This window comes from Zosterops lateralis (genome assembly GCF_965231275.1).
Source record: "Zosterops lateralis genome assembly, chromosome: 14".
Classification (NCBI taxonomy): Eukaryota; Metazoa; Chordata; class Aves; order Passeriformes; family Zosteropidae; genus Zosterops; species Zosterops lateralis.
In genome coordinates, this window is record NC_139774.1 from 12797467 (window position 1) to 12819816 (window position 22350).

Sequence of the window (22350 nt, forward strand, 5' to 3'; positions counted from 1 at the left end):
AGGACTGGAGATGGGCTAAACTTGAATTGAGGTCCACAGAGCTGCTGGTCCAGACCATCCCTGCCCCACAGGGACAGTTTTTCTTGGCCCAGAAACCAATGCCTGGCAATAACTCTTCTCAAAAGCCACCAGCTGAGCAGCCAGTGCCGTGCTGAAAGTCAAGCCATTAGATAGGCCTTGTGCTTTTTGGAAGCTAATAAACCATGAGATCACACAGAGAGAGCCAAACAAAAGGCATTGGAGGGGGCATGGCTTTGTTCTGGGAAGGTCTCCAGTCTTTCAGGCCAGAGGTCATGGTGTCCTTCTTCCCTTCAGCCCAGCGTGAATCAGCAGGGGCTGGGGCTGAGCTGTGAGAGGAATTGCAAAGGGTTTAGTGCTAAAGCCAGTACATGAGCTCTGCTGCAAAGTGCCCACTCAACAGCTGGCCACAAAATTCCCCGAGCCTGGGGTGAGATGCCAAGTCTGTGTGTGCTGGGAGAGGAGCATCACAGCATTGCAGAGCTGCCTTGTTCTGCTGTCAGCACCTTCCCTCCTCCGAAAGGACGGGCGAGAGGAGCCAACGGGGACAGGACACATCCACTGGGAAAGGGCTTTGTGAGCTGCACTGAAAAAGCTGCACTGGGCCTGATCTTCATTGTCTGGCAAGGAGGTGTCCATGTGAGGGCACTTGGGTCCCACACCAAAATGTCTTTGCACAGGTGGCTGCCTCTGTCTGAAATGAGGTTAAAAACCTTAATGGAGGGCAGAATGCCAGGCTTCAGGCAGTGGTGTTTGGAAAAACTCATCCTGGCTAAAACTTGTCAGCATTAAAGAGGGAAAAAAATGTTACTTTTTCGATTCAGAGAGAGGAAAAACAGTGACCCAGAAGTTGATGCCCATTTTCCTCCCCCACCTGCCAGAAAAAGGCACCTGACCCTTGGATCTCTGAATGCACCTGCACTAGGCCCCCCTTCTCACTCTCTTTCATCCTTGTTTTTCTCTTTCAAAGCTCTAATTGGGTTTGAAATTAAAATGGCTGTTCTCCCATCAATGAAGCTCAAGCTTGCATCTCCTTTCCCCCATTCCTCTCTCCTATCCAGCTCTCGCAACTCCTCTGTTTCTGTTTCTATTTCCCATCCATTTGCTTTGAAGGATTTTTCCAATAAGGATGTCAAGAAAAGTTTCTCAAGGGTCTTTTATCACAAATTCCTTTTGGTTTCATGCCTGAGGATGCTTCTGAGGACGACCTGGTGACCTGTGCTCAGCAGACGTGAAGCAAGCACATTTTACAAGCCAGTCACAGCTGAGTGCACCCACAAATCAGGTCCTGTATCCCTGCAGCCTCCTGCAGGAAACATGATGTGTTTCCCAAATGACAAAACTAAACCATAGTTAGACCCAGTGTAATTCTGTTTGCCTCGATGTAGTTACCAGGGAAACTATAATGTAGACAACTTTTCTACACTGAAATGAAGGTTTTCTTACCTGTCTTGCTTATATTGCACAGACTATTATTTCCAACCAGGCAGAAAGCTGATGATTTCCTCAACTCTCATTATATGAGAGGTTCAAAAAAAAAAAAAGAAGTTTACAGAAGGATGCAAGTGGATTATAGCCATGGATTTACAGCTGCACCATCAAGGTGCACATGGGCAGAGGACCTCCTGTCATCCAAACCTGCACATGACACCCCAGTTCTTTCATTGCTCCTCAGACAATGCCAGAAATGCATCCTTCCTCAGGAGTGCACCGGTAAAAGTTGTCACAGGAGATAAGGTTGCAGTATACATTAGCAAAAGCCTAATTTTCAGAGGTTGTATGCACCATATGGCTTCTTTACACACCCAAATCACCTAAAGATCATCCCAACATCTCTTCTTTAAAGAGACACAGCAGCCAACTCAGTAATTTAAAGCATGTTTTGGAAATGCAACCAAGGCTCTCAGCTGATGTTGCTCCACTGTCAGGACTAGCAGTGCAGAGGAATGATCACAACAAATTCTCTGGAAATATGACTGCAGATGTTCAGTGCCATGTTAAATACAGGCAGGCAGCAAGGATTTCTCTCACAGGGAAATGAATCTGTGCTCCAGGAGGAGGGTCAGGAGCTCCAAGTGAAGGCTACACTGCACACTCCTCTCTGCCACGTTCAGCACTGAAAGTGGGTTGCAGTACAGAGAGAAGAAAATCACAGCCCTCACAGGTTAGGTAGGACAGTCCCAGAGGTGTAAAATCACAGGTTTTATATTGCACCTCGGGCTTCCTGCAAACACCAAGAGAAAAAAAAACTGTCCCAGGGATATTTATTTTTGCCTGTTCTTCCACACAAAGTTTTTATTTGGGTTCTTCCCACCAGTGGCAGCAGCCTCTGCCCTGCCAACCTTCTCTTGTAGCTGGAAGTTCCACTTGCCTTTCCCCCAGAGTCTTCTGGAATAAATGGTGCCTTAATTAGGTTAATTATACCTTCAGCATCCATATACTCCCTTTAGCTGTGCAGTTAGAGTCCAGTACATGGTGGTGTTTCCCCAGTTTTCCTTGTGGGAAGCGGACTTGCTTCACACCTGAAGTGTGAAGGTTTCCATGGCTCAGCTGTCTTGCACATTTGTAAAATCCAAGGAATGCTTCCACTCCTTGAAAAGCTGGAGCCTTTCTGTGCAAGATCTGCCTGCCCCTGGCTGGCAAGTGACCCTGATTTCATGAACAAATGGATTTTATTAGAGGCATTTCTCTGTCAACAGAAGTGTTGAGCAACACCGGGTGAATAGTGGAAGAGTCTCTGATGCTTGTGAGGAGTTGGTACAAATTATCATCCCCCAGTCTGCTGCTGCTTTTCTGTCTAAATAACATTTTACAGGTAAAGTTTCTGCTGAGAAGCAGTGGGGTTTTCTCACTAGCTGCCTACATCATGTCATCAGCTTTGGTTTACACTGAGTGACTGCTTGAGGCAGAACCTGCATTTGTGTGTGCAGTGTCACTGCTCTGGAATGATGAACAACCCCCAGGTTTGCAGCAACTCCCCTTCCTGTGCTCTGCTTGGCCTCCCTGCAATTTCCATTTATGCAGAGTTCTTTACATGATCTCTCTTGCTCTCTGCAGCTCACTAGAGAGTCTCTTTCTCCAGCAGCTTAAAAATTCTCCCAGAATAGAAATCAGTAGGGAAGGTGTTTGCTTGTAAGCAGGCACGTCAGGAAGGGAGCTCAGTGTTTGCCTAATGTTAAGGATGCTCTAACATTCTTCTCCCTAAGCCACACATCCCATTTTCCATGTTATTTTCTCAGTCAGACCCACAGCAGGATAACTGAGAGGCTCCTGGTGTCTTCACTGGCCTCTGTGTAGAGTTGATGATTTTTTATCTTTCACTAGTATAAATCTTTACTGAGATATATGAAGCTCTGCAAGTAAAACATCCAGTTGAAAAGCCTCTCTCAAAGTTTAGCTTTGTATTTGATAACCCTGTCACTAACATTAAAGAGATTTGGTTGCCCAAAGGTCTTTTAGGGAAAAGATGTGTGTCTAAGGTCATTTTATATAACTGATGGTGTTCTTTGCAGCTTCTTCCACATCTTGGTTCTTTCCTCAGTCCTGTGAGTTTGCAATGGGAGATGATTTTTGTGGGTCCAAGTGCAGGTTCAGGAGAAGTCTGTAGATATAAAAGTCTTCTTTGTCATACTGGTAAAATGACACAAATTTCACCTAAGATTATTTTTTTTTGGGAAAAAATCTCAAATTCTACGTTATTTGTGCTGAAGGCCTTGCTGGGTAGCCAGGCTCATATTTGGTATTTTGGATCATATTCCCAAGGGAATCCAGTTCTTCCCACAAGTTTGCGGGGCAGAGAAGTGTCCTCCCAGCTCCTTCATCCCCACCGTTCACATCACTCAGAGGGATGGATGTCTTCACCTCCCACGAGAGGGAACTGGCCTCTGGAGCTGCTTGCAGCCCTGGTTTCAGTATCTCCCCTTTGCAGAAGCTCCATCTGGGCACCCTGACTGGATGCACTTCATGTAAACTGTTTGTTCCACCACCCACGGTGAGCAACTCGCACAGAAGTTTCACCAGAGACCATAAAATTGCAAACCCATAGGTCCAGATCTCACCATCTGCCACACTGCTCCCTCTCTGCTCCCCAGACAACACAGTCTCCCACTGGGTTTAAAAGATCTCGAGCTTAAACTTGTTTGTTTGGGATTTTCTGTGAAACCTGGTGCTCCGAGGCACTGAGGAAATCAAAATGTTGTTACTCTTATCATTAATGCCCTCGCAATGCAGACAGGATTAGAGCTGTTCTAATGACAGGGAAGAAATGGTAATATTCCCCGTGACATTAAGTAGCCCTGAACAAAGCCATGAGCACAATGGAACGGAACATTAATGTGAAAAGGGAAAATAAAAACCCTACAAGACATGACTATAGCTAAGAGCCACCAAGGGAGGCACTTGAGCCCACAGAAACCAGCACTTTCAGATGTCAAAGGATCTTGTCATTCTGCATCGAACTCAGCCCTTGCTGAGATGTTAAATGTGTTTCAAAACCATTAGTCCTTTCACAGACCTCAGGTGAACACAATGTGCAACCAGGTAGCACAAAAGGGCTGTTCTCTAGAGCTTAATCCTTGTGTGCTGAGAGTGGTTTCCTGGGTTTGTGCCTTTCTCTCCTTTTCCTGGAAAACTAATGGCTCCAGTGACTGCAGAAGAGGTGGCACTTTTGGGGCAGCAATAGCACATGTAAGTTTTGGAGCATCTGCTTTGCTAACTCAGATACCTGAGATACCTTAGATACCTGTAATGTAGCCCTGAAAGTGGATTGAAAATGTGAACATTTATAAATAACATGTCAGCTGGTGGGTTTAGGTACCCCTTGCCACTTCAAGCCCCCAAGGACATGCTGCTCTGTCCTGTGTGTGAGAGGTTCTGTTTGAAGGATCTTTGTCCTTGGTAAATATAAAGTTCTGCAGACAGTTTCGAGACAGGCCCTTTAAAAATCTCCACCAGAACCTGAGGCTTGCACTGAAGACAGTCTGAGGCTTTAATGTCTAAGAACCAATATAATGTATTAGGGAAAGAAAAGAAGCTATTGAAGACAAAATGTATTTCATCTGCAGCAAGACCTTCTCTGTGTGACACATTTGCTTTCTGCCACTGCTTATCTTCCCCCCTCCCACCGCTCACTCCCCTCTTTTTACTGTTTTAATAATTCAGCGCTTACAGCCCAGAATTAAATGCTGTGGTGAACTGAGAGGTGTGCTGTGTACTGTATGAACGTGCTGGGGCTTTGGTGCTCTGTTCTTTCCCTCTGTTGTTGTTCATGCTTCCCAGCAGAATCCACACCATGATCCTGTACTTAGTTTTCCTTGTATAACACTGTCTTCAGAAGGACCAATATAATACAAAAGGCCATCTAATCAGAAAGCAGAAGGGAAATTGGTTCAACCCTCATTCCTCATCTCCTTTTACAATGTCACTGTCACTTTTTCATTTGTAGTAATCTTGCTTTAATATTTATGTCTCTGCTTCAGACACAGAGAGTTCAATGAGGACAAATTACGAGTTCTCAGTTTCGCTGTGGAAGGTTAGATGAGAGCAGGGATCTCTGGTCTTCCTGGGTCCATGGGTCCCCTAGGAACACTCATCTGCAGCTGGGGGCCCTATGAGGGGTCACTCCTTCCCTCTCAAGCTGCAGGGGAGCTCGAGGTGAGGGTTGTGGGTTAGGAGAGTTCAGCTGGTTTTGCAGAGCTCCTGCTGCTCCAAGGGAATCCAGCACAGCAGCATCTTCTGCTGGGTTCTTTGTGGACACAGCAAAATGCCAGACTGCCCAGCAGACCTGATGAAGGTGTCAGACAAATCTGGAACATCTTTAGGTCTCTTCCATGCTGAACTATTCTATGATTCTAAGATTTTCAAAGGCAAAATGTGCTACAAAAGGCTCCCAGAAGATTGTATCCCAAATGGGTTTGCCAGCTGTCCCTCCAGACTGGCATGGAGGAAAACACTCCCATTTAAACAATGAGACAAGGTGGAAAGGTCAGATCTTTTACTGGAGCTGAGAAATGCAGAGGTTTTTTTCCAGGCACCCTTCTGAATGTCTTTTGTGTTTTTAAGTTATGAAAGCAGAGAGTGCTGTGGAAAGACTGTGACTCTGGTGTGGGACACTGGAGAGATGAAGGCAGTAGACAACAAGAGTCTTACACAGCTTGAGAGCGTGGCATCAGTGCTCCCAGCTCAGAAATGGGTCTTATTTTGTGTCTGTATGAACAGGGTGCAAACGCCAGGCTCTGACCAAAGGGACTGGAACAGATGGGCTCAGAGAAAAGCAGTTCCCTCACAAGCAAAGATCCAAATAATGATTGAATAACTAACCTGACACAGAGATGGCAATGGACCCATTTCTCCTTACACATAATCTGATCTGTTAACCACAGGACCCTCATTAACCAAACTGTCCCTATTAGAATAATGGCCTAATTCTACCCACAGAAGAAATGAGACTCTCTTAAGGATGCTTCTGATCTCAATGTCTTCTGCATAGGGGATTTGCATCTAATTTCTATTAGAAGTGCTCAGAAATAGTTTGTGTTGACTGTAAAGCCTTCAATATATTTAATTCTTGGTTATATATGACTCAACAAAGTATTAGCAGTCCCAAAGTAAAAATACTTTTAAAAACAAATAAAGCAAGCAAGTAGAATCTTGACAAACATCATCATTTTCCTTCTTTCTTATTTTAACAAGTTCAGTGACCTCATTAAGACCTTTGATATTTGGATTTTTTTTCTTCTGTTTTGTAGCCACGCTGGATAAGAACTGCATTGAAAGACTCTAGTAGAAAAATAAAAGGAGGTTTCAGGATGTGAAGTACACAAGTGGAAGAGTGAGGACCTTCAACTGATCCCTTAGAGAGATTAAAGCCAACTCCCCATGACTGTATCTTCCATCACCATGATTTTAATTCAAATTTCACTTAAGTGACTGAGAGTCCATGTTGTTCATTTTTGCTGACCAAACCACCATGCCCCTTCTGTTTCCTAAAACTCAGTGACATGTGAGAAAGAAGTAACTCAAATCCAATTTGATCTCAAAGGAAACTTATTGTTTGCCAGCCAGGCAAACTAAGACTTATTTGTTAGGCAGGCAAACAACTGAAAAAAATTGAAGCCATCAGCATGTGCATTTATGAGCAGCTCTTCAGTCACAGATTATTGTTTAAATATGAGGGAAGGAAAGCAGATCTTTATGTAAAAATCAACATTACTTTCCAGCTTCCAGGATCATTAGAGCAGCAGTGCAGGGAAATGATGGAAGGGAGCACTCTTCTGTGCCTTTTATGCACTTGAAAGAAAAACAAGGATTTTTTTTTTTTTTTTATGATAGCACATCAGCCTGATTCGCAGTTGATCAAATATGTGGGACATATCTGCTGTCAGCTAAATACATGAGTGGAACAATGGGGGAGTGTGGAATCTGTTTGGCTTTCCCCTGCTCCAGAAATCTGTGGGAACATGCTGTCGTTGGGATGTGCTGAGGAGACGCGCTCTGGCACCCACGCCGCAGCGGAGAGCTGTGAGGACAAACATTCAGGAGGAGAGCTGAGCTGATCCTAATTGCAGCAGACACCAGAGCTCTCTCTCCTTGGAGCTCCACCAGCTTTGCCAACCTGATGTCAGGTTCTCCATTGCGCGTGAGGGTCGCCTCCAGGCAGGGCATGCTGAGAATTCATTATGCATGCATATCCTCCCTCCTCTTTCCCACATGTGCACATACACACTCCAAGTGAGCAAAGGGAAGCATGTGGGAGCTGCTTCTTGACACCACTGTTGTCAGTGAGTATGTTCTGCTGCAAGTGAGGGTGTCAGTTCTGTGTCCCAGGAGGTCTGGGCACATGAAGATTGTACTGGGGCTGCAGGCATTGCAGGGTTCATCTTTAATAGCTTGCAGAGGATAACTGACATAACTAAGATCAATATTTTATTATCTTCAGAGCCTGGCCACACTTACCTTGCAATTTTTAAAAGGCACTTTTTCATTTTCGTGTGTGCTGGGTTGAGTCGTTTCACAGATTTCTTCTTTTTTTGGAATCTATATTTTCTCTATTTTTTTGTTTGGGCTCTGGGGAATAATTTGGCCACATGTGCAGCTCAGCATTGTAGGAAAAGATTTCCTGGAGAAGATACAGTGTCTTCCCTCCTAGATGCCATGATATTCTCCAGGGTCAGGAAGGCCTCTGAGACCTGGCAGGGACCATCTGGGGTGTCTGCCCCCTCCTGCAAGTGAGAACATGAGTCATTTGTGAGGAACATCTGGGGATATTTCATTTAATCAGGTTTTTTACTGCTCTTGTGGCTTTGGGTATTAGCACTGCCTCTGCTACTTCTGTTTTCTGACTGAGGCATGTGCAGCAGCTGAATCTCCTAAGAGTCAACTAAGCCATATTATTGGCTCCCTCCAGGGGTAGCTGGGTGAAACTTAATAGTCCATGAGATACAACAAGTCAGTAGAAATGATCTAATGTCCCTTTCTAGTCTTAAACTCAGTGAAATGGTGAAAATTCTGCCTCTGAAGGAGATGGCAGATGAGCAGTTGCCAGGATCTCCTACCAGGCTTCCTCCCCAGCTGTGTCCCTGGAGAGCAGTTCCCTTTTTGCAGTCATGTTTGCAGATTCTCAGCAGAATGCACAGTTTTCACTGCTGGAGACCAAATCCTCATTTCCATCCTTCTGTGCAGCCCATTTGTCCTTCCTCCTGCTTCAGATCCTAAGATTATTTCAGCCCTTCTTCGTGGTGATGGTTTCTGAAAGAAACTTTTTGGGTTATCTTCTTTAACCAAAACCTAAAAGAGATATATCTATTTTATCTGACACCTTTCAACCACAACAACAATTGCAAAATACCTCTGACTCTCCTCATGCAGAAATCAATCTTGTTCATCTACTCACCCAGGTTAAGAGCTGCAGCCAAAAAAAAAAAAAAAATCCACCATGAATTTTTACAATCTCAAAACACCTCTTTTGCTTCCCTTTTCCGCAGAGAAAATGTGCAGCTTAAAGTCGTGAGTGTTGATGTATTTACTGATGTATTTTTCTTTCTCTTGAAAGCATCTGCAAAGGTGGCCGGAGCTGCTTCTCTTCAGCTCCCAAATAGGTGTCCTCTCCCGTGTGTGCTTTCAGCCACATCAGTGTTTCTCTCTGATGTACATTCTTTACCTTGAATATTTCCATATGAAAAGAGAACTTTTGAGAAACACTGCAGGACTAGAAATCCTGGAGTCTGTGGATTCCAAGTGAGTGAATCACAGATGCCTTTTCCCTCATCTGAATTCAAGGACACATCAGCTCCCTGATGGCTACAATTCCACAGGGGAAAAGGGGCAGCCTCCCCTGCTTGTTCTACCACATCAGCCACTTTTTAACTAACTTACAAACTATTTTGATTTTTGCTGAACTTAGAAAAGTTTTTAGAGTAGCCAGATGAGCTCTTGCCTTGCCTGGCTGCAACAGGCACTCTGCAGAGAGCAGGTGGCTGTCACTGGATTGTCTCTTCAGCATAACCAGGTGACAATCTGGTTAATGCCTCTGCTTTTACCTGATTTTCCTTGTTGGACAGCACTAAAGATCTCAGAGAGAAATCCTGTGCCTGGAGAAGGAGGGATATGGGGTCTCCATGGGGCCTGGTGCAGCACACAGTGGGAATGCCTCAGCCACAAATCCCAAAGTGATCAATAAACAAGACTGATCAAGGAGAACACAGTAGTAGTTGCTGCAGTTATCAATCATTATGGACTATATTTTCCCAGGGCTACTTTAGAGGGAAACTCTTCTGTAATAAATTACAAATTCAGTGTAAGATACAGGCACAGGTACAGCCCAGCAGTGACATTCTCTGTCCTTTCCCACCCTGCAGCCCAGAGGCCACCAACAGCACATTCAAACAGCCACAGATGTCTGCATTTGCATCCAGGCAAACCCTCCTGACTGCTGCTCACATCCTGGGTTAGGCAAACGTTTATGCTGCTGGATTTCACCCAGGTTCCTGCCTGCAGGGGTGAGCTTGAGGTGGAACTGTCCAAATTCAGCTGCTGGTCTCCGGGCTGACTGCAGCTTTACTCTGCAGGAAAAACTGGGCTGGGGCCAGCCAGCTGCTCACAGATAGCCAGCACAAGGCTTGGAAAGGCTGGTGTTATCACCAGCCAACTGACCAGAAGAGCTCAACTTCTTGAACCTTCCATTACAGCACAATCTTCATCCCTTTTATGTTTCTTAATCTTTTTAGAAATCCATCAGTCAGAGGGCTAGTGACTGCTCGTCACTACAAAAACAAGGAGAGCTTAAAAATTTGCTTCTTCTACTTAAGGTTAACAATTCTTAGTAGTAGATTATTAGGAAGTTGCAGAACAATCAAATGAGAACAGAATAATTAACAAATTTGTTTCATAAAACGATTAAAGAAAATGTAAAGAAGTTCCAGCAATCTCTTAGTGTATTAAATAACAAGCAAGTAATTTCTTTTTGGTTTTGTTGTGTAAATTCATTTGGAGCCTCTGTAATTTAAAATAGCCCTGAGATTTACATAATTTTGCAACCACTGCTTTTTACATTATGCCAAGTCCAGTCCCAGAAAGGTGGCTACAGCTCTCACTCCTCATTTTTCCAGATTAACTGACACAGTAGTTTGTTTTTCTTTGTGAGATAACTCTTGGCAAGCCTTATTTTTTTCCCATATTATCTGCCTTGTTCATAGCCCCTCTAATCCTGCAAGTACAAAGCAAGTGAGGATTCTTTCCAAACTTACTAATGATAAAGAGTGTTCACTCTCCCAGTTGTCTTCGGTACAATCTGTTTCAAATGCTGCCACTGATGATGTCTCAGAACAGTGTAGGAGGGATGCCTGAGCGTGACTGAGCCACAGAGTTAAAAAAAAAAATAAAATATGAAAAATGATAGATTCCTTTTGAATAGAAAAAGAAAATCAAGGAAGCCATGCCTTGTCTAAAAAAAAATCACAAAAAACAAACCAAGCCAGCTAAGTTTATTGTCTGGATTATTAATTGTGCTGGATTGTTCAGCTGTCCCGAAAATGTCTCTTTAATCATTCAGTGAGGCTGAAGCCTGGCTCTCCAGAGATCACATTCTGATCTCTCACATATGGCACCTCGCACCCTTCATTAGACCCACTGCTCCAGTCACACGGAAACCATGCTCAGACTATTTCCATCTGGATCTGCTACTTTTCCTCCTGCATGTGTCAGTCTCATGATGAGGGCAGTGACTCCAGCTGATACAGACACAATTGCTGATTGCAAAGAGAGGCACTGCTGTGAAAATAAAGAGAAGAGGGGGGTTATTTCCGTCTCAGTTCAGGCCTTCTGAGGCATCCCTGCCCTGCAGAACTGCAAACTCCCTTGTGGGAGGGAAAGGCTGAGCTCACAGGTGCTAATCAGTGAAAAGAGGATGAGTGACCCTGTGAAAAAACTGCGGGACTGGGATGCCCAAAAACTGGGCTCAGCTCCAAGACAAAGGAAAAAATTTCTTCAGTTTTACGAGATTCCCTTCTCGGCTCTCAGCACCACCACAAAGCCTGGCTGCTTCGTTTGGGGGGTGAGATGGGAGCAGGGACTTGCTTTGCACAGTGGGAAGTAGGATTTCTTGCTCTTCCCTCTGAATGGTGCTGGCACCAAAGTGAGGAACAAGACAATCTTTTCCAGGATGGCTGTAAGCCAGCCAGGATTGACTTTGGGTCCCTGCTGGAGGGAAAAAGCTCACATGGAGCCCAGCTAAGGATGCAAGAAACTCATTTTTAGGAGCCTGTCTCCATCCACAGATGCAGAAGGTTTGGTGCTGGCAGTTAGCAGCAGAAATCAGGTCAGGGGATTCCCGAGCAGCACAGAGGGACCCCAGAATGTCACATCCAACTCCTCAGCACTGGGAGAGCGGGCGAGTGATGTGTGAAGTGTCGAGTCAGAGTAAATGTCACAGCCATAGGTCTTCAGAGTCAGAGTGACAAGAGAAGGAGACACTAGTGCCAAGAGCTCTGACACAGGAGAAGTGCTGTCACTGCCACCACCTCCAGCTTGGAGATTTATTGATGGTAACTTGGGATGTGCCATAAACAGTTGTGATATTAAACGAGTCTGACTGTCTCAGGGGCTAAGTTTTACAACCCAAAGTGTGAACTCTCTCTGTCTCACTGAGATCCTGAGGCATTTTCCCAGCAGCTCCCACGATCTCATTAAGTGCTCTACCTCACTGGGCTCACAGCCCTGTCTCCATGGCTTTGTGAGGAAACCAGAAATTGCTGAAGTTGTGCTCCCAAGTACCAACACCCTCCCCGTGTCACAGGCTCTGACTCAGTGCCAGCAGCTCATGCCCCAGGACAGATCCCCCTGGAGCTGTGCTGTGGCTGCACTGAACCTTGGTGAACCTTTGTTAAAATGCCCTCTCAGAGTGGTTTCCTCAGCTCCCGAGGTCAAACCCATGGTTTCCCTCTGGAGCTGTTGGCCACAAAGGGCTGTGCTGCTGTGCAAAGGCTTTTCCTCTGCTCAGTGAATGCACCCAGGGCTGGAGCAGCCTCTTTCTGCTGTGGAGTTTCCATGTTCAGATTACTCATTTTACCCCAAAAGCAGCAAAATCTTCACCAGAGCCCTGGGGACTGATTTCATTCTTTTGATTAATTTCTTCCTATCAAAAGCAGAGCAGGTCTGTGGAGGCCAAGGGCAGGGCACCCATGGCCACAAACCCTCTTCTTAACCGATTGTCTTCACAAACCCACCCACCTGGGTGAAAATCACCTAATCCAGACAGACCCTGCAGCTTATCTCAGGCAAAAGGTTCATTTTGGTGACATGGCTGAGAAACCTCCTTGATTTCCTGCCCTAATGACCTTTCCCTCTGCTCCTGCAGTCTGCTCCCAGTTCTCCAAGGGCGTCTACGCCATCTTCGGGTTTTACGAGAGGAGGACGGTCAACATGCTCACGTCCTTCTGCGGGGCCCTCCACGTCTGCTTCATAACCCCCAGCTTCCCTGTGGAAACCTCCAACCAGTTTGTGCTCCAGTTGCGCCCCGAGCTCCAGGATGCCCTCATCAGTGTCATCGAGCACTACAGCTGGCAGAAGTTTGTCTACATTTACGATGCTGACCGGGGTGAGTCGCAGCTCTGTGGGAGGGGCTGCCAGGCAGGTAAAGGCAGGGGTCTAGAAGGAGTTTTTACCTCCAAAAGTTGTGGGTCATGGGTCAACCTATGCCTTCCCTGTTCTCTTTTTCTCTTCTAAATATCCCTTTCTGCTGGAGGTGGGCACTGATCTAAATGAAGCATCAGCCTGACCCAGGGTGTGTGTGTGAGTGTTCATGGGGTCAGGTCTGAGTCCCATCAACACAAGGGAAATACCTGGTGTGCAATTGATTTGGAATTTGAGATGGGGAAATTGTTTCTATTCAATAGGTCCTATATTGAGCTGGGCTGTCAAGCTCAAGGCCAAATGGGTCCTGAGTTTATAAACATGGACACTTGCTCAGGTCTCAGCTAAACCCACAGCCAGGTGTGAAATGTGTGTTTCTGGCAGATAGCTTGGAAAATTCCAACTACGTAGAAGAACGAAAACTTTTTTGGGGTAATGGAAGATGTTATCTAACTTTCTAAACCACCAAGAGGGCTAGAGAGCTCATTGTTCCATGGTTTAGTTTTCCCAGCTCTCAGATGCCTTTAAAGCTCCAGGCTTGGAGGCTGCAAGCAAAGCAGACTTGTGTTGGATAGGGCAGAGGTAAGGTGATTCACACCTCTGTCCTGGAAGTTATAATTATCCCCTGAAGGGACAGGATGGGCTTTAGAGACAAGGAGAAGGTATGAAAGCATCCCACCTGCTTTCTGCTGTCATTGGGCACGCTGAATATTCCACAAGCCTGGGTTGTCCAGCACGATTCCAGAAAATTGCTATGTGCATCTCCTCTAGAGAACTGTGCATGTAATTTTCAATTTAAGCAACATAATTCTAAAAGTAATGGTCTCTTGATGAGATGCTGACAAGAGAGAAGGATGCTGAGTATGACTGTGTGCTGTGATTGCTGAGGGGGTCCCTAACCCTAGGAGCACACAGCCCAAGCACATCAAAGATGAGACAGAAACTATGGCTGAGAGAAATTAAGTTATTGGGGTTGTTACAGACAGGAAGATGGGGATTAGAGTTCTTATCTGAATCCCACAGCAGGATTCAGATCAACAAGACTGATCTGCCGATTACAAAGGAAAATTAGTCCTGGGATCATCTGTGCTGAGACAGAAAAAGCAGGAGTCATTAATTCCAGCCCAGCTGAGTTTGGGCCAGATCTAGACTATTAACTGCTCTCTGTAGCTCTGCTGCACTCTCATGCCTCTGTCCCCAGCCTGGCTTGAGGCAGTTACACAGGCTGTCAGGAGGACAGAAAGATGCCATTGCATAACTGAAACCTGTCTGTTCCCCTTCTCTTCCCACCCCAGGGTTGTCAGTCCTGCAGAAAGTGCTGGACACTGCAGCTGAGAAGAACTGGCAGGTGACAGCTGTCAACATCCTGACAACAACAGAGGAGGGCTACAGAATGCTCTTCCAGGAGCTGGAGAAGAAGAAGGAAAGGCTGGTGGTGGTGGACTGTGAATCTGAGAGGCTGAACATCATCCTTAACAAGGTTGTATGGGTGTGGGCCTTCTGGGAGGGAAGGGTTGTTTGTCCCTGCAGAAGTTCTCCCCATTCTTGCCTGATTTTTGTCTCCTTGTGTCTCTCATTGGAATTGGAGTGTGTGCCTTGCAGCTGCCAGGCTTGCAGGAATTTCTCTGTTGTGTTATTGTGGAAACGGTAAAGCTGCAGGAACAGTGCAGGCTCTTAGAAATTCATGCTGAGTGAGCTCCACTGCTCCGTGTTCCCTCCTTGTCTGACTCCTTTGCTGAGCCATTTACACCTCCTTGCTCCCCAACGAGTTTGCTTTGTGCTAATTCCTCCAAGCAGTGTGCACAAGATGTGGTGCCTCCTGATTCTGCTGAGTCTTTCTCCAGTTTTCAAGTTAAGGTGGAGGTGTGAATTGGCACTGCCAGATTCCTGGTCCTCCAGCCTCCATGTGCTGCACCAAACTCTCACACCTGCGCCAGCAGGACAGAGGGATTATGGTATATCTGTCCTGAATATGGATTTCTGTGGACAGAAGGCAAATACAAGCCCAGGGACAGGTTGAGTTCACACTTCAGCTCCAGCCACAAGACCTTTCCCTCTCACACCTACAGCCATGTCCTTCCTCACCACTGGAAGGATTTAGAAAGGGCCCTGCAGGTCATGCCCTGCAATTTCCACTGCTTTACTCCTCATTAGCAGCTCATTCTTACCTCCTGCTTCACACATCTCCTTTTCTGAGGTACCTGCCATCTCCCATCTCACAGTTCAGCTGCTCCCTGGCTGGGACAGGGACTGACATTTCACCAGATGCACAGCTCAGTGAGGAGCACAATCCATCCCTGCTGGATGTCTCTGGGTGCTCCTCTGTGAGGTGTAACAGCAAAGCAGAGAGCAGGTTGTAACCTCAAAGCAAAGGTCACATTCATGAAAGGGAAAACAGGTTATTCCAGTGGGTAAAATCTTCTCTTTGGCTATGGAGAAGCTGCAGTTGAACAAAATTTTGGAGAAGACCTGGGCAGTGAATTTGGCTTTTCTTTAGAGTATATCAAATTTCTAGGATTAACAGTGTCGGGGTTTTAAGGCTGGTTTGTCTATCAGAATGTTAAGTTGTATAGTCAAGTATTATCGTCTCGCTATGACCAGGAAAATAAGTCTTTCTTTCAAATTTTCTCACATAACTGAAGCAAGAGTTAAACCTAGATATAGGAAAAGCTATTTGTAAGAACACTAAAAATCCAGATACTATGATTATTTGTTTTGCAATGCTATAAAAAATATCACTTCCCAGGGAGAAGAGGTACAAGGCTGTGTTTTACTACGAAAATTACAGAGCAATTCCAGCAGACAACTATGCCTGGGAGGTAACACTCCAGTGAGGGATAGGGCTATGAACAACTTTTTCAAATCTGTGCAGTCCATTTTCATCCTTTTTTACATTCTTGTTCCAAGTCCACCAGGATTTCTGAGAGCAGAAGTAGTTGTCCCAGTGTGAGAAAGTGATGCCAGGATTTTCATAGTGTAGAGATGACTGGAGGGATTCAAAGATAGTGTTCAGCTCATTATCATGTGAAATTCAGCTGGGACTGTAACTTGGGCTCTAACTTGGGCTGCTGGCTGGTCTCTCAGCTCACCACACCAGCAGCCTCTGTGGGAATGTCACTGTGCTCTTTGCCCTGTCCCTCTGACTGTCTGAGGTATTCAAAGAGCTGCCTCAGCCTCTAGGGGACATTTCAATGCATTTGTCTTCTTCCCTGACAGGCTTGTCTCTGTCTCTCAGTGGCAGTGGATTTGTGATTTGTGCTCCATGGTGAGCAGGGGAGCTGGGGGTGGCTGTCCAGCACCTGTGCCTCTCACACCCACATTGCTGCTTTTCGTTTTTCCTCCATACACAAAACATAACACCAGTGACTCCAGCTGTGGAGGAGCCAGTGCTCTGTGTGTTAAAAATTACCTGATTTCTCTCTGGGGGATTTCTCTGTGTCATGTCTCAAGGGTTTGATTTATCTTTGCTGAGGTAGCTGTCATTTGTGAGCCAGGCCTTGGCTCAGGGTTGCCGTGGGGTTGTGCTGTGTAGCCTTAATGGGATAAGTACTCGGTGGGTTGTGTTCCATCAAAGCCCTCTATTGTTTCTTCCTTGTCTCTCATTAAAATGAGTAACTGGAATTTCTCCTCTGCCAGTGTTTCACTCTGAGAGGATTTCTCTCTAATAGATGTCAAACTTGCCCATTAAGAAGTGGGTAATGAAACCTAGGTGGCCCAAGTGAGCAATCAGCATGCAGCCCAGCACAGCCTCTCTCCACAGTCAGGAGCAGTGATAAATGCTGTTATAACCTCAGCTTGCTACTGCTGTCCGGACACATTAGGACTGAGCAAGCATTTTAAAATAAATTAAGATCACAAATAACTGTGTAAAACACAGGAAACGAGCTTCATAATTCAGGTGGATGGGCTGTAAGATGAACAGCTCAGGGAGAGCTGGCTGGCAGCCCTCTCCGGTTCATCGCCTCTGACACCTCATAAAATAACAAAGGAGACTTGGGGCTGAAGGAGCCAATGCCAGCTAGTGTTGACACTGGAGAAAAGGGGAATTGGATCATAATTCTTAGACATCCCAGTGCACCAGAGATTCTCCTTCCTCCTACAAAGTCTGGGACTTACTGCAAAGGTCACTCTCAGCTGATGGATGGAAAGAGCCAAGTTTGGTCTGGGTTTGCTTCTCACATCTGGCAGTGGAAGATACTCAGAAAACCACCCATAATGAGGTTTATATCTTCATAGCTTTAGGTAGACAGAGAGGATTTTTGAGAGCTCCAGACACCTCAGCAGAAGCCACACTGAGGGATCCTGTGCAGGGAAGCTGGTGGAGCTGGCATTAGCTGTGTAAGGAACTGCTTCTAAATGAAGCCTTCACTGGAGTTAATTGCCACCCCCACGTTAATGCTGAGAACCAGATGAGTTTTATTATGCATACAAGAGCACTTCATCAGAGAAGGGCTAAGGCAGACGAGCCAGTTGCACAGAGCAAGTGTCAGCTCATTTATAATCCATTTGGAAATCCCTAAATGACTGCTCATGATAATCTGGGAGTGCTGTCCCATGGGGAGGATCAGTCTCTGCCCTCATCTGACACTTCTCAAGTACCTGCTGCCAGCCTGGTATCAGAGGCAAGTCCTGGGTAGGCTGATTTCTGGTTGAATCTGACACAGCATTGGTTTTTTGATCATTCTGGCTGTGAGGATCTTTCTGTCCTCACTGCAGTTTGTGCAGATTTTGCCTTTGTGTTGGCAGTGCAGGCAGCAATTCTGAATCAATTCATATGACAAAGGAAATAGGAGGTCGAGTTGCCAGCCAAGAAACCTAATGGAAACAGCACAGTTCTCTCAGAAACTGGCAAATCTTGTGTTTGTACAGGCTTTGAGGGCATGTTGGTTTGGGCCTTTTCTTTCCACTTTCTTTTTTCTGTGTATAGAGTGCCTCAAATGCAGATGGTATCTGACTCCAGTAAACTAGTAAGAATTCAAAAGTGCTGCTGGAAATCAATAGAGGGGAATTTCAATGAAAAAATGGAGTCAGCAAGAATAATAGACTTTCTATGTGTACTCTTTCTGTACTCTTTTTAAATCAAAGGAAAAAAAGGCAGGGGCCATCTGATCCCTGCCCCTGTTCTCTCCAGTCACAGGCAAATCTGCAACAGGCAGAAAAGGAACAAGAAAGGAAAACTTTTCCAGCTAGCATAGAAAAACTCATTTGTTACAGATTGGTAAGCAACTGTGTTGATAAAAGAAAATAAAAACCTGACTCTGCAGTGTCAGGGACAAAGGAGCAAGAGGCAAAGCACATATATTGGGACATTATGCATATGAATCTATAAATCATCTCAATGAACATGCAGGGGAATCCTCTGTGGCTTGGCCAAACAGCCTCATTCTGGAAATGTAGTGTGAAACTACACTGGTGCACTAAAGCAGAAAAAATTTACCCATAACCTAAACTTCCAACCATCTCTCCCAGGCAGCTGTTTGCAGCAGGGGCTGTAGCTTGGAGGATGTGCAAGATTGCTCTCTAGTCTTGCTTAATGTTTCATTTGCATTCGTAGGACACACAGACTCCAAGTCCCCATTTGTTCCTTTGGTGTCTGAAATACAAATCTTGCTAAGGCTTTTTTTTCCTCCCCTGAGCCTGTAGGAAACAGGTTGGTTTGATTGTTTCCTCTCCCTGCCTGTACAATTTTCTTGGGGATCTTGTCCTAATTTCAGATTTGCTGCTCAGATATCAAGTGTGAAAGCTCTGACCATCCTCTAATAAGATTGTGAACTTTTCTTTTGCTATGTCTTCCTGCTCACAGATGAAAAATCTCAACAAAGAGTGAAAAAGGGCATTTAACTGAAGTTCTTTCTTAGTTGATCTCTGCTAATTATGCTTCTTTTTTTTTTTTTTTTTTTTATCTTGCAGATCATCAAGCTTGAAAAAAATGGGAATGGGTACCACTACATTCTGGCAAACATGGTGAGTTACCCCAGTTGGTGGGGGTTTTTTTATCTCACAATTTTGTAAAGCACTGTATTTATAATTACTGAGCTGTACATCCTTTTCCTCATCCACTTTTTAGGTTAAAAAAATACCAAAGTCTTTTGCTGTGTTCTCCTTGTGGAGTTTTCTCTCTTGAGCCAGCAAGATTATCTGCAGGGTGTCTCCAAGTGTGCTGGGGTTTTGTGGTGATTTGACCTTGGCTGGATGACAGATGCAGACCAAAGTCATTTAATCACTCCACCCTTGGTGCTAAATGAAATCTGACTGTCATGGCTCCAGGGAAAGAATTGAATGCAAAGATTTCTTTAAGGGAAGGAGTCTCCCTTTAGTGCAGGGAGGTGCTGCCTGAGGACAGAGCAGCATTGGGCAGTGGCAGGACCATCTTTCTGGAGCAAGTCTCGCAGGAGGATGGAAAATTTCTTTGCCTAGGGAGATTAGGGGAGAAGTAAGAGAGAGAAAGGGAGGTTTTCCACAGCAGAGCTCCTACCCTCTCCTCCCCAAATATGTCCATCCACCCAGGAGGATGCACAGCAGAGGCTGGGCTGCTGTTGGCAGTCTGGGGCTGAGGCTGCTCCCCCTGGGACTCCTGTGTCCCTGTGGGATGAGCCTTGTGCAAGCTCTGGACTGGTTCTTTCAGCACAGAGCTGCATCTGGAAGGCAGCACATCAGCCTGGGGTAATTAAACTTTAAACTACCAATTAGTCAAGCAGTTGCTGCCCTTCTCCTTTTCTCAGTCCCAAGAGAAGTCTGTAATTTACCAAGCAAAAATGGCCACATCATTACCCTGCAGTGCCCTGTACTGACCCTGCACCCTATGCTGGCTGCCTACCATGTAATTACAGAGATAAAAATGTTACCTTGTGCAGTGGGAGACATGCAAAACCATAGAGCAGCCAATAACTTCAGTTGCTATTTAAAAAAAGAAAGTTATTATTTGCCATAACCCAGGTCTTGGATGTTTATGAAAGTTCCTCCATTAAAGTTAAGCAGAAAGTGAGCTGAAGTCACTGGAGTGAGCATGTCTGTGCAATTTGAAGTACACCCACATGGAAGGCTGAATGAGAACATCACCTCTTCCTTCTGCACAGTTGCATAAGGATAAATGCATGAAAGGCATGAGGTGAACTGAACTTACACTCAGGTGTAGGAGATTTGAAGGACATTTCCCTCTGTCTTAGGATACCACACTCTCCCACCTTCACCCCAAGTACACTTGTCCCATCTTTAATGTGTTTTCTCAGCCTTTGCACAAATGCTGAGAGGACAGAGCTGGCTGGAAGAGGTTGCATACTCAGCCAACATGAGTTATAAATAATTAATGTGGAGCAAAAGGCTTTTCATTTCTCCAGCCCCTCTGCAGGGACATTCTGCCTCCCACTGCAGCTCAGTGGAGGGGGCTTTGGATCTGATAGGAGGTGGTGGAGAATTCACTGGTGTGCTTTCCAGGCAGCTCGGATTCCGGGGAGAAGGAGCAGAGTGAAAGGAATTCAAGATTTACCTTTGTCTTTCCTGCTCCTCAAAAGCCAGCATCACACAAGGGCCAAAAGTCAGAGAGGGGAATACTTAAATAAAGAAAAAAGAGTAGGGGATAGTCAGGCAACATGAGAAAACTTGTTTTTAAGATTATCCTGGAACCCCTCAAGGTTAAGAAAGTCCTTTCTTAAGGACAGAACATCTTGGGCAGATTCAGACACCAGAAGCCAAATCAGTTCCTGTAATGTGCTGCACCCACGTGAGAGCTTCTGGATAATGGATTTAGCAAAGAGAATGACAAAGTGGCCCTGAAGATCCCACGTTTCTGAGATCACAGGGCAGCAAGGAAGGACAACAAGCCTCCTTTGGTGGGGCTGGCCAGGGATTTTATAAGAGATTGCCAGAAGCTGGCATCTGGCAGGGTTAAACCCTGGTACAAATACTCTGATCCAAGAGATCACAGCAGTTTTACCCTTTTCTGAGGACATCTCATTGCTGGATTAGAGCCTTCAGAGGGTGTAGTGTGCTGTAATTTATTCCCACTGACTCACACTCATAGTGGTAGACCTTAAACACCCCTCATTTTCCCCTGTAGACATGTCCTAGGATGACAGGGCTGCGTTGCCCACACACACACACGTGCCTGGAGAACAGCCCTGCTCTGTGGAACTGGCTCATTCTGGAGCACTGAGTCGTCAGAGAATAAATTAGGAGCTAAAACCTGGAAGTGCTGGGTTTCCAAATGAGTTATATTTTGTGCTGAGGCAGTCCTGAGTTTAGGACTCTCACCCTGTGTGAAGATCAGGTCAAGGGAATCCTCAGCTGGTTCACAGCCACCAAGTTTCCTGCATCAGCTGGAGCAAGGGGAGGAATTTTTAGCACCTGACTTTTGCCTGACTTACTTGGGCATGGAAAAATGAGGACACAGTTAGGGAAATTACACATTGGAAGCAAATATTGGGAAACATTTCTGGATAACTGTGGAAGATCAGACAGCTATAGAAGCTGAATTGGACTTTCTGGCCCTGGTACATTGGAAGCTGTGAGAGAAATAAACTCAAGGCAAGAACAGAAGTGAAGATATTGTGTCTGGTCATTCTGACCTCTGATGCTGACCACTTTGATGAAAGAGATAACAAAGGACATTGCTAGCATAAGAAGAATAATCAGAAATTTTTCTTTCTAAAGAGGACTGAGACAAAGGAGTTGGTGTGGAAAATTTTGTACAAACGTAGTGACCTATAAATACTACTATAAATACTAGTAACATAGTGTAATGAGCTGGCTTTGCTTTGCTGGCATAAGCAAAGTCCCTCTCTTCAATCCCTGCAGATAACCCCACTTAAATTCCTTTTTTTAGCTATATGCTTGTTCAGAGCTGTACACAGCCAAAAAGTCCAAGCAGCAGCACACCACTGCCCATTACAGCAGCTTCAGACTGGTGTTCCATCAGGAATGCAAAACCACTTTGCAAGGCAAGGCACAGGCTGAATAAGCTCTATAAAAAATCATCCATAGGCACATTTTGGAATGGAGGAATCCCCTGTCTGGCCACAGCCAACCCATGCAGAGTCACTGCCTTGCATTAACCCTGCTGTGTGCTTGCCCAGCAGTTGCTCTGGGTGAGCTGTGGTAAAGTGCTGAGCGGGATTTGACAGCAGCAAGTGAAAGCTGGTATTTCCTAGCAGGAACAGCTTTCTTTTTCAGTGAAATTGCTGTTGCCAAGGTGAGACAATAATATTGCTG

General features: G+C 45.4%; 1 protein-coding gene across 4 annotated transcripts in view; it reads left to right on the plus strand.

Moving 5' to 3' along the window:
• GRIA1 (glutamate ionotropic receptor AMPA type subunit 1) overlaps window positions 1-22350 on the plus strand; it is a gene marked incomplete at its 5' end in the record, with an annotated part of 120855 nt that overhangs the window by 42597 nt on the left and 55908 nt on the right. For 3 of the 4 annotated variants that reach the window (XM_083871705.1, XM_083871704.1, XM_083871706.1), the window contains 3 exons: window positions 12869-13108; window positions 14439-14623; window positions 19054-19107. In XM_083871705.1, coding sequence (XP_083727831.1) covers window positions 12869-13108; window positions 14439-14623; window positions 19054-19107 — 479 coding nt within the window. The remainder of the gene's footprint in view (window positions 1-12868; window positions 13109-14438; window positions 14624-19053; window positions 19108-22350) is intronic. The other variant, XM_083871707.1, reaches the window with a different exon arrangement.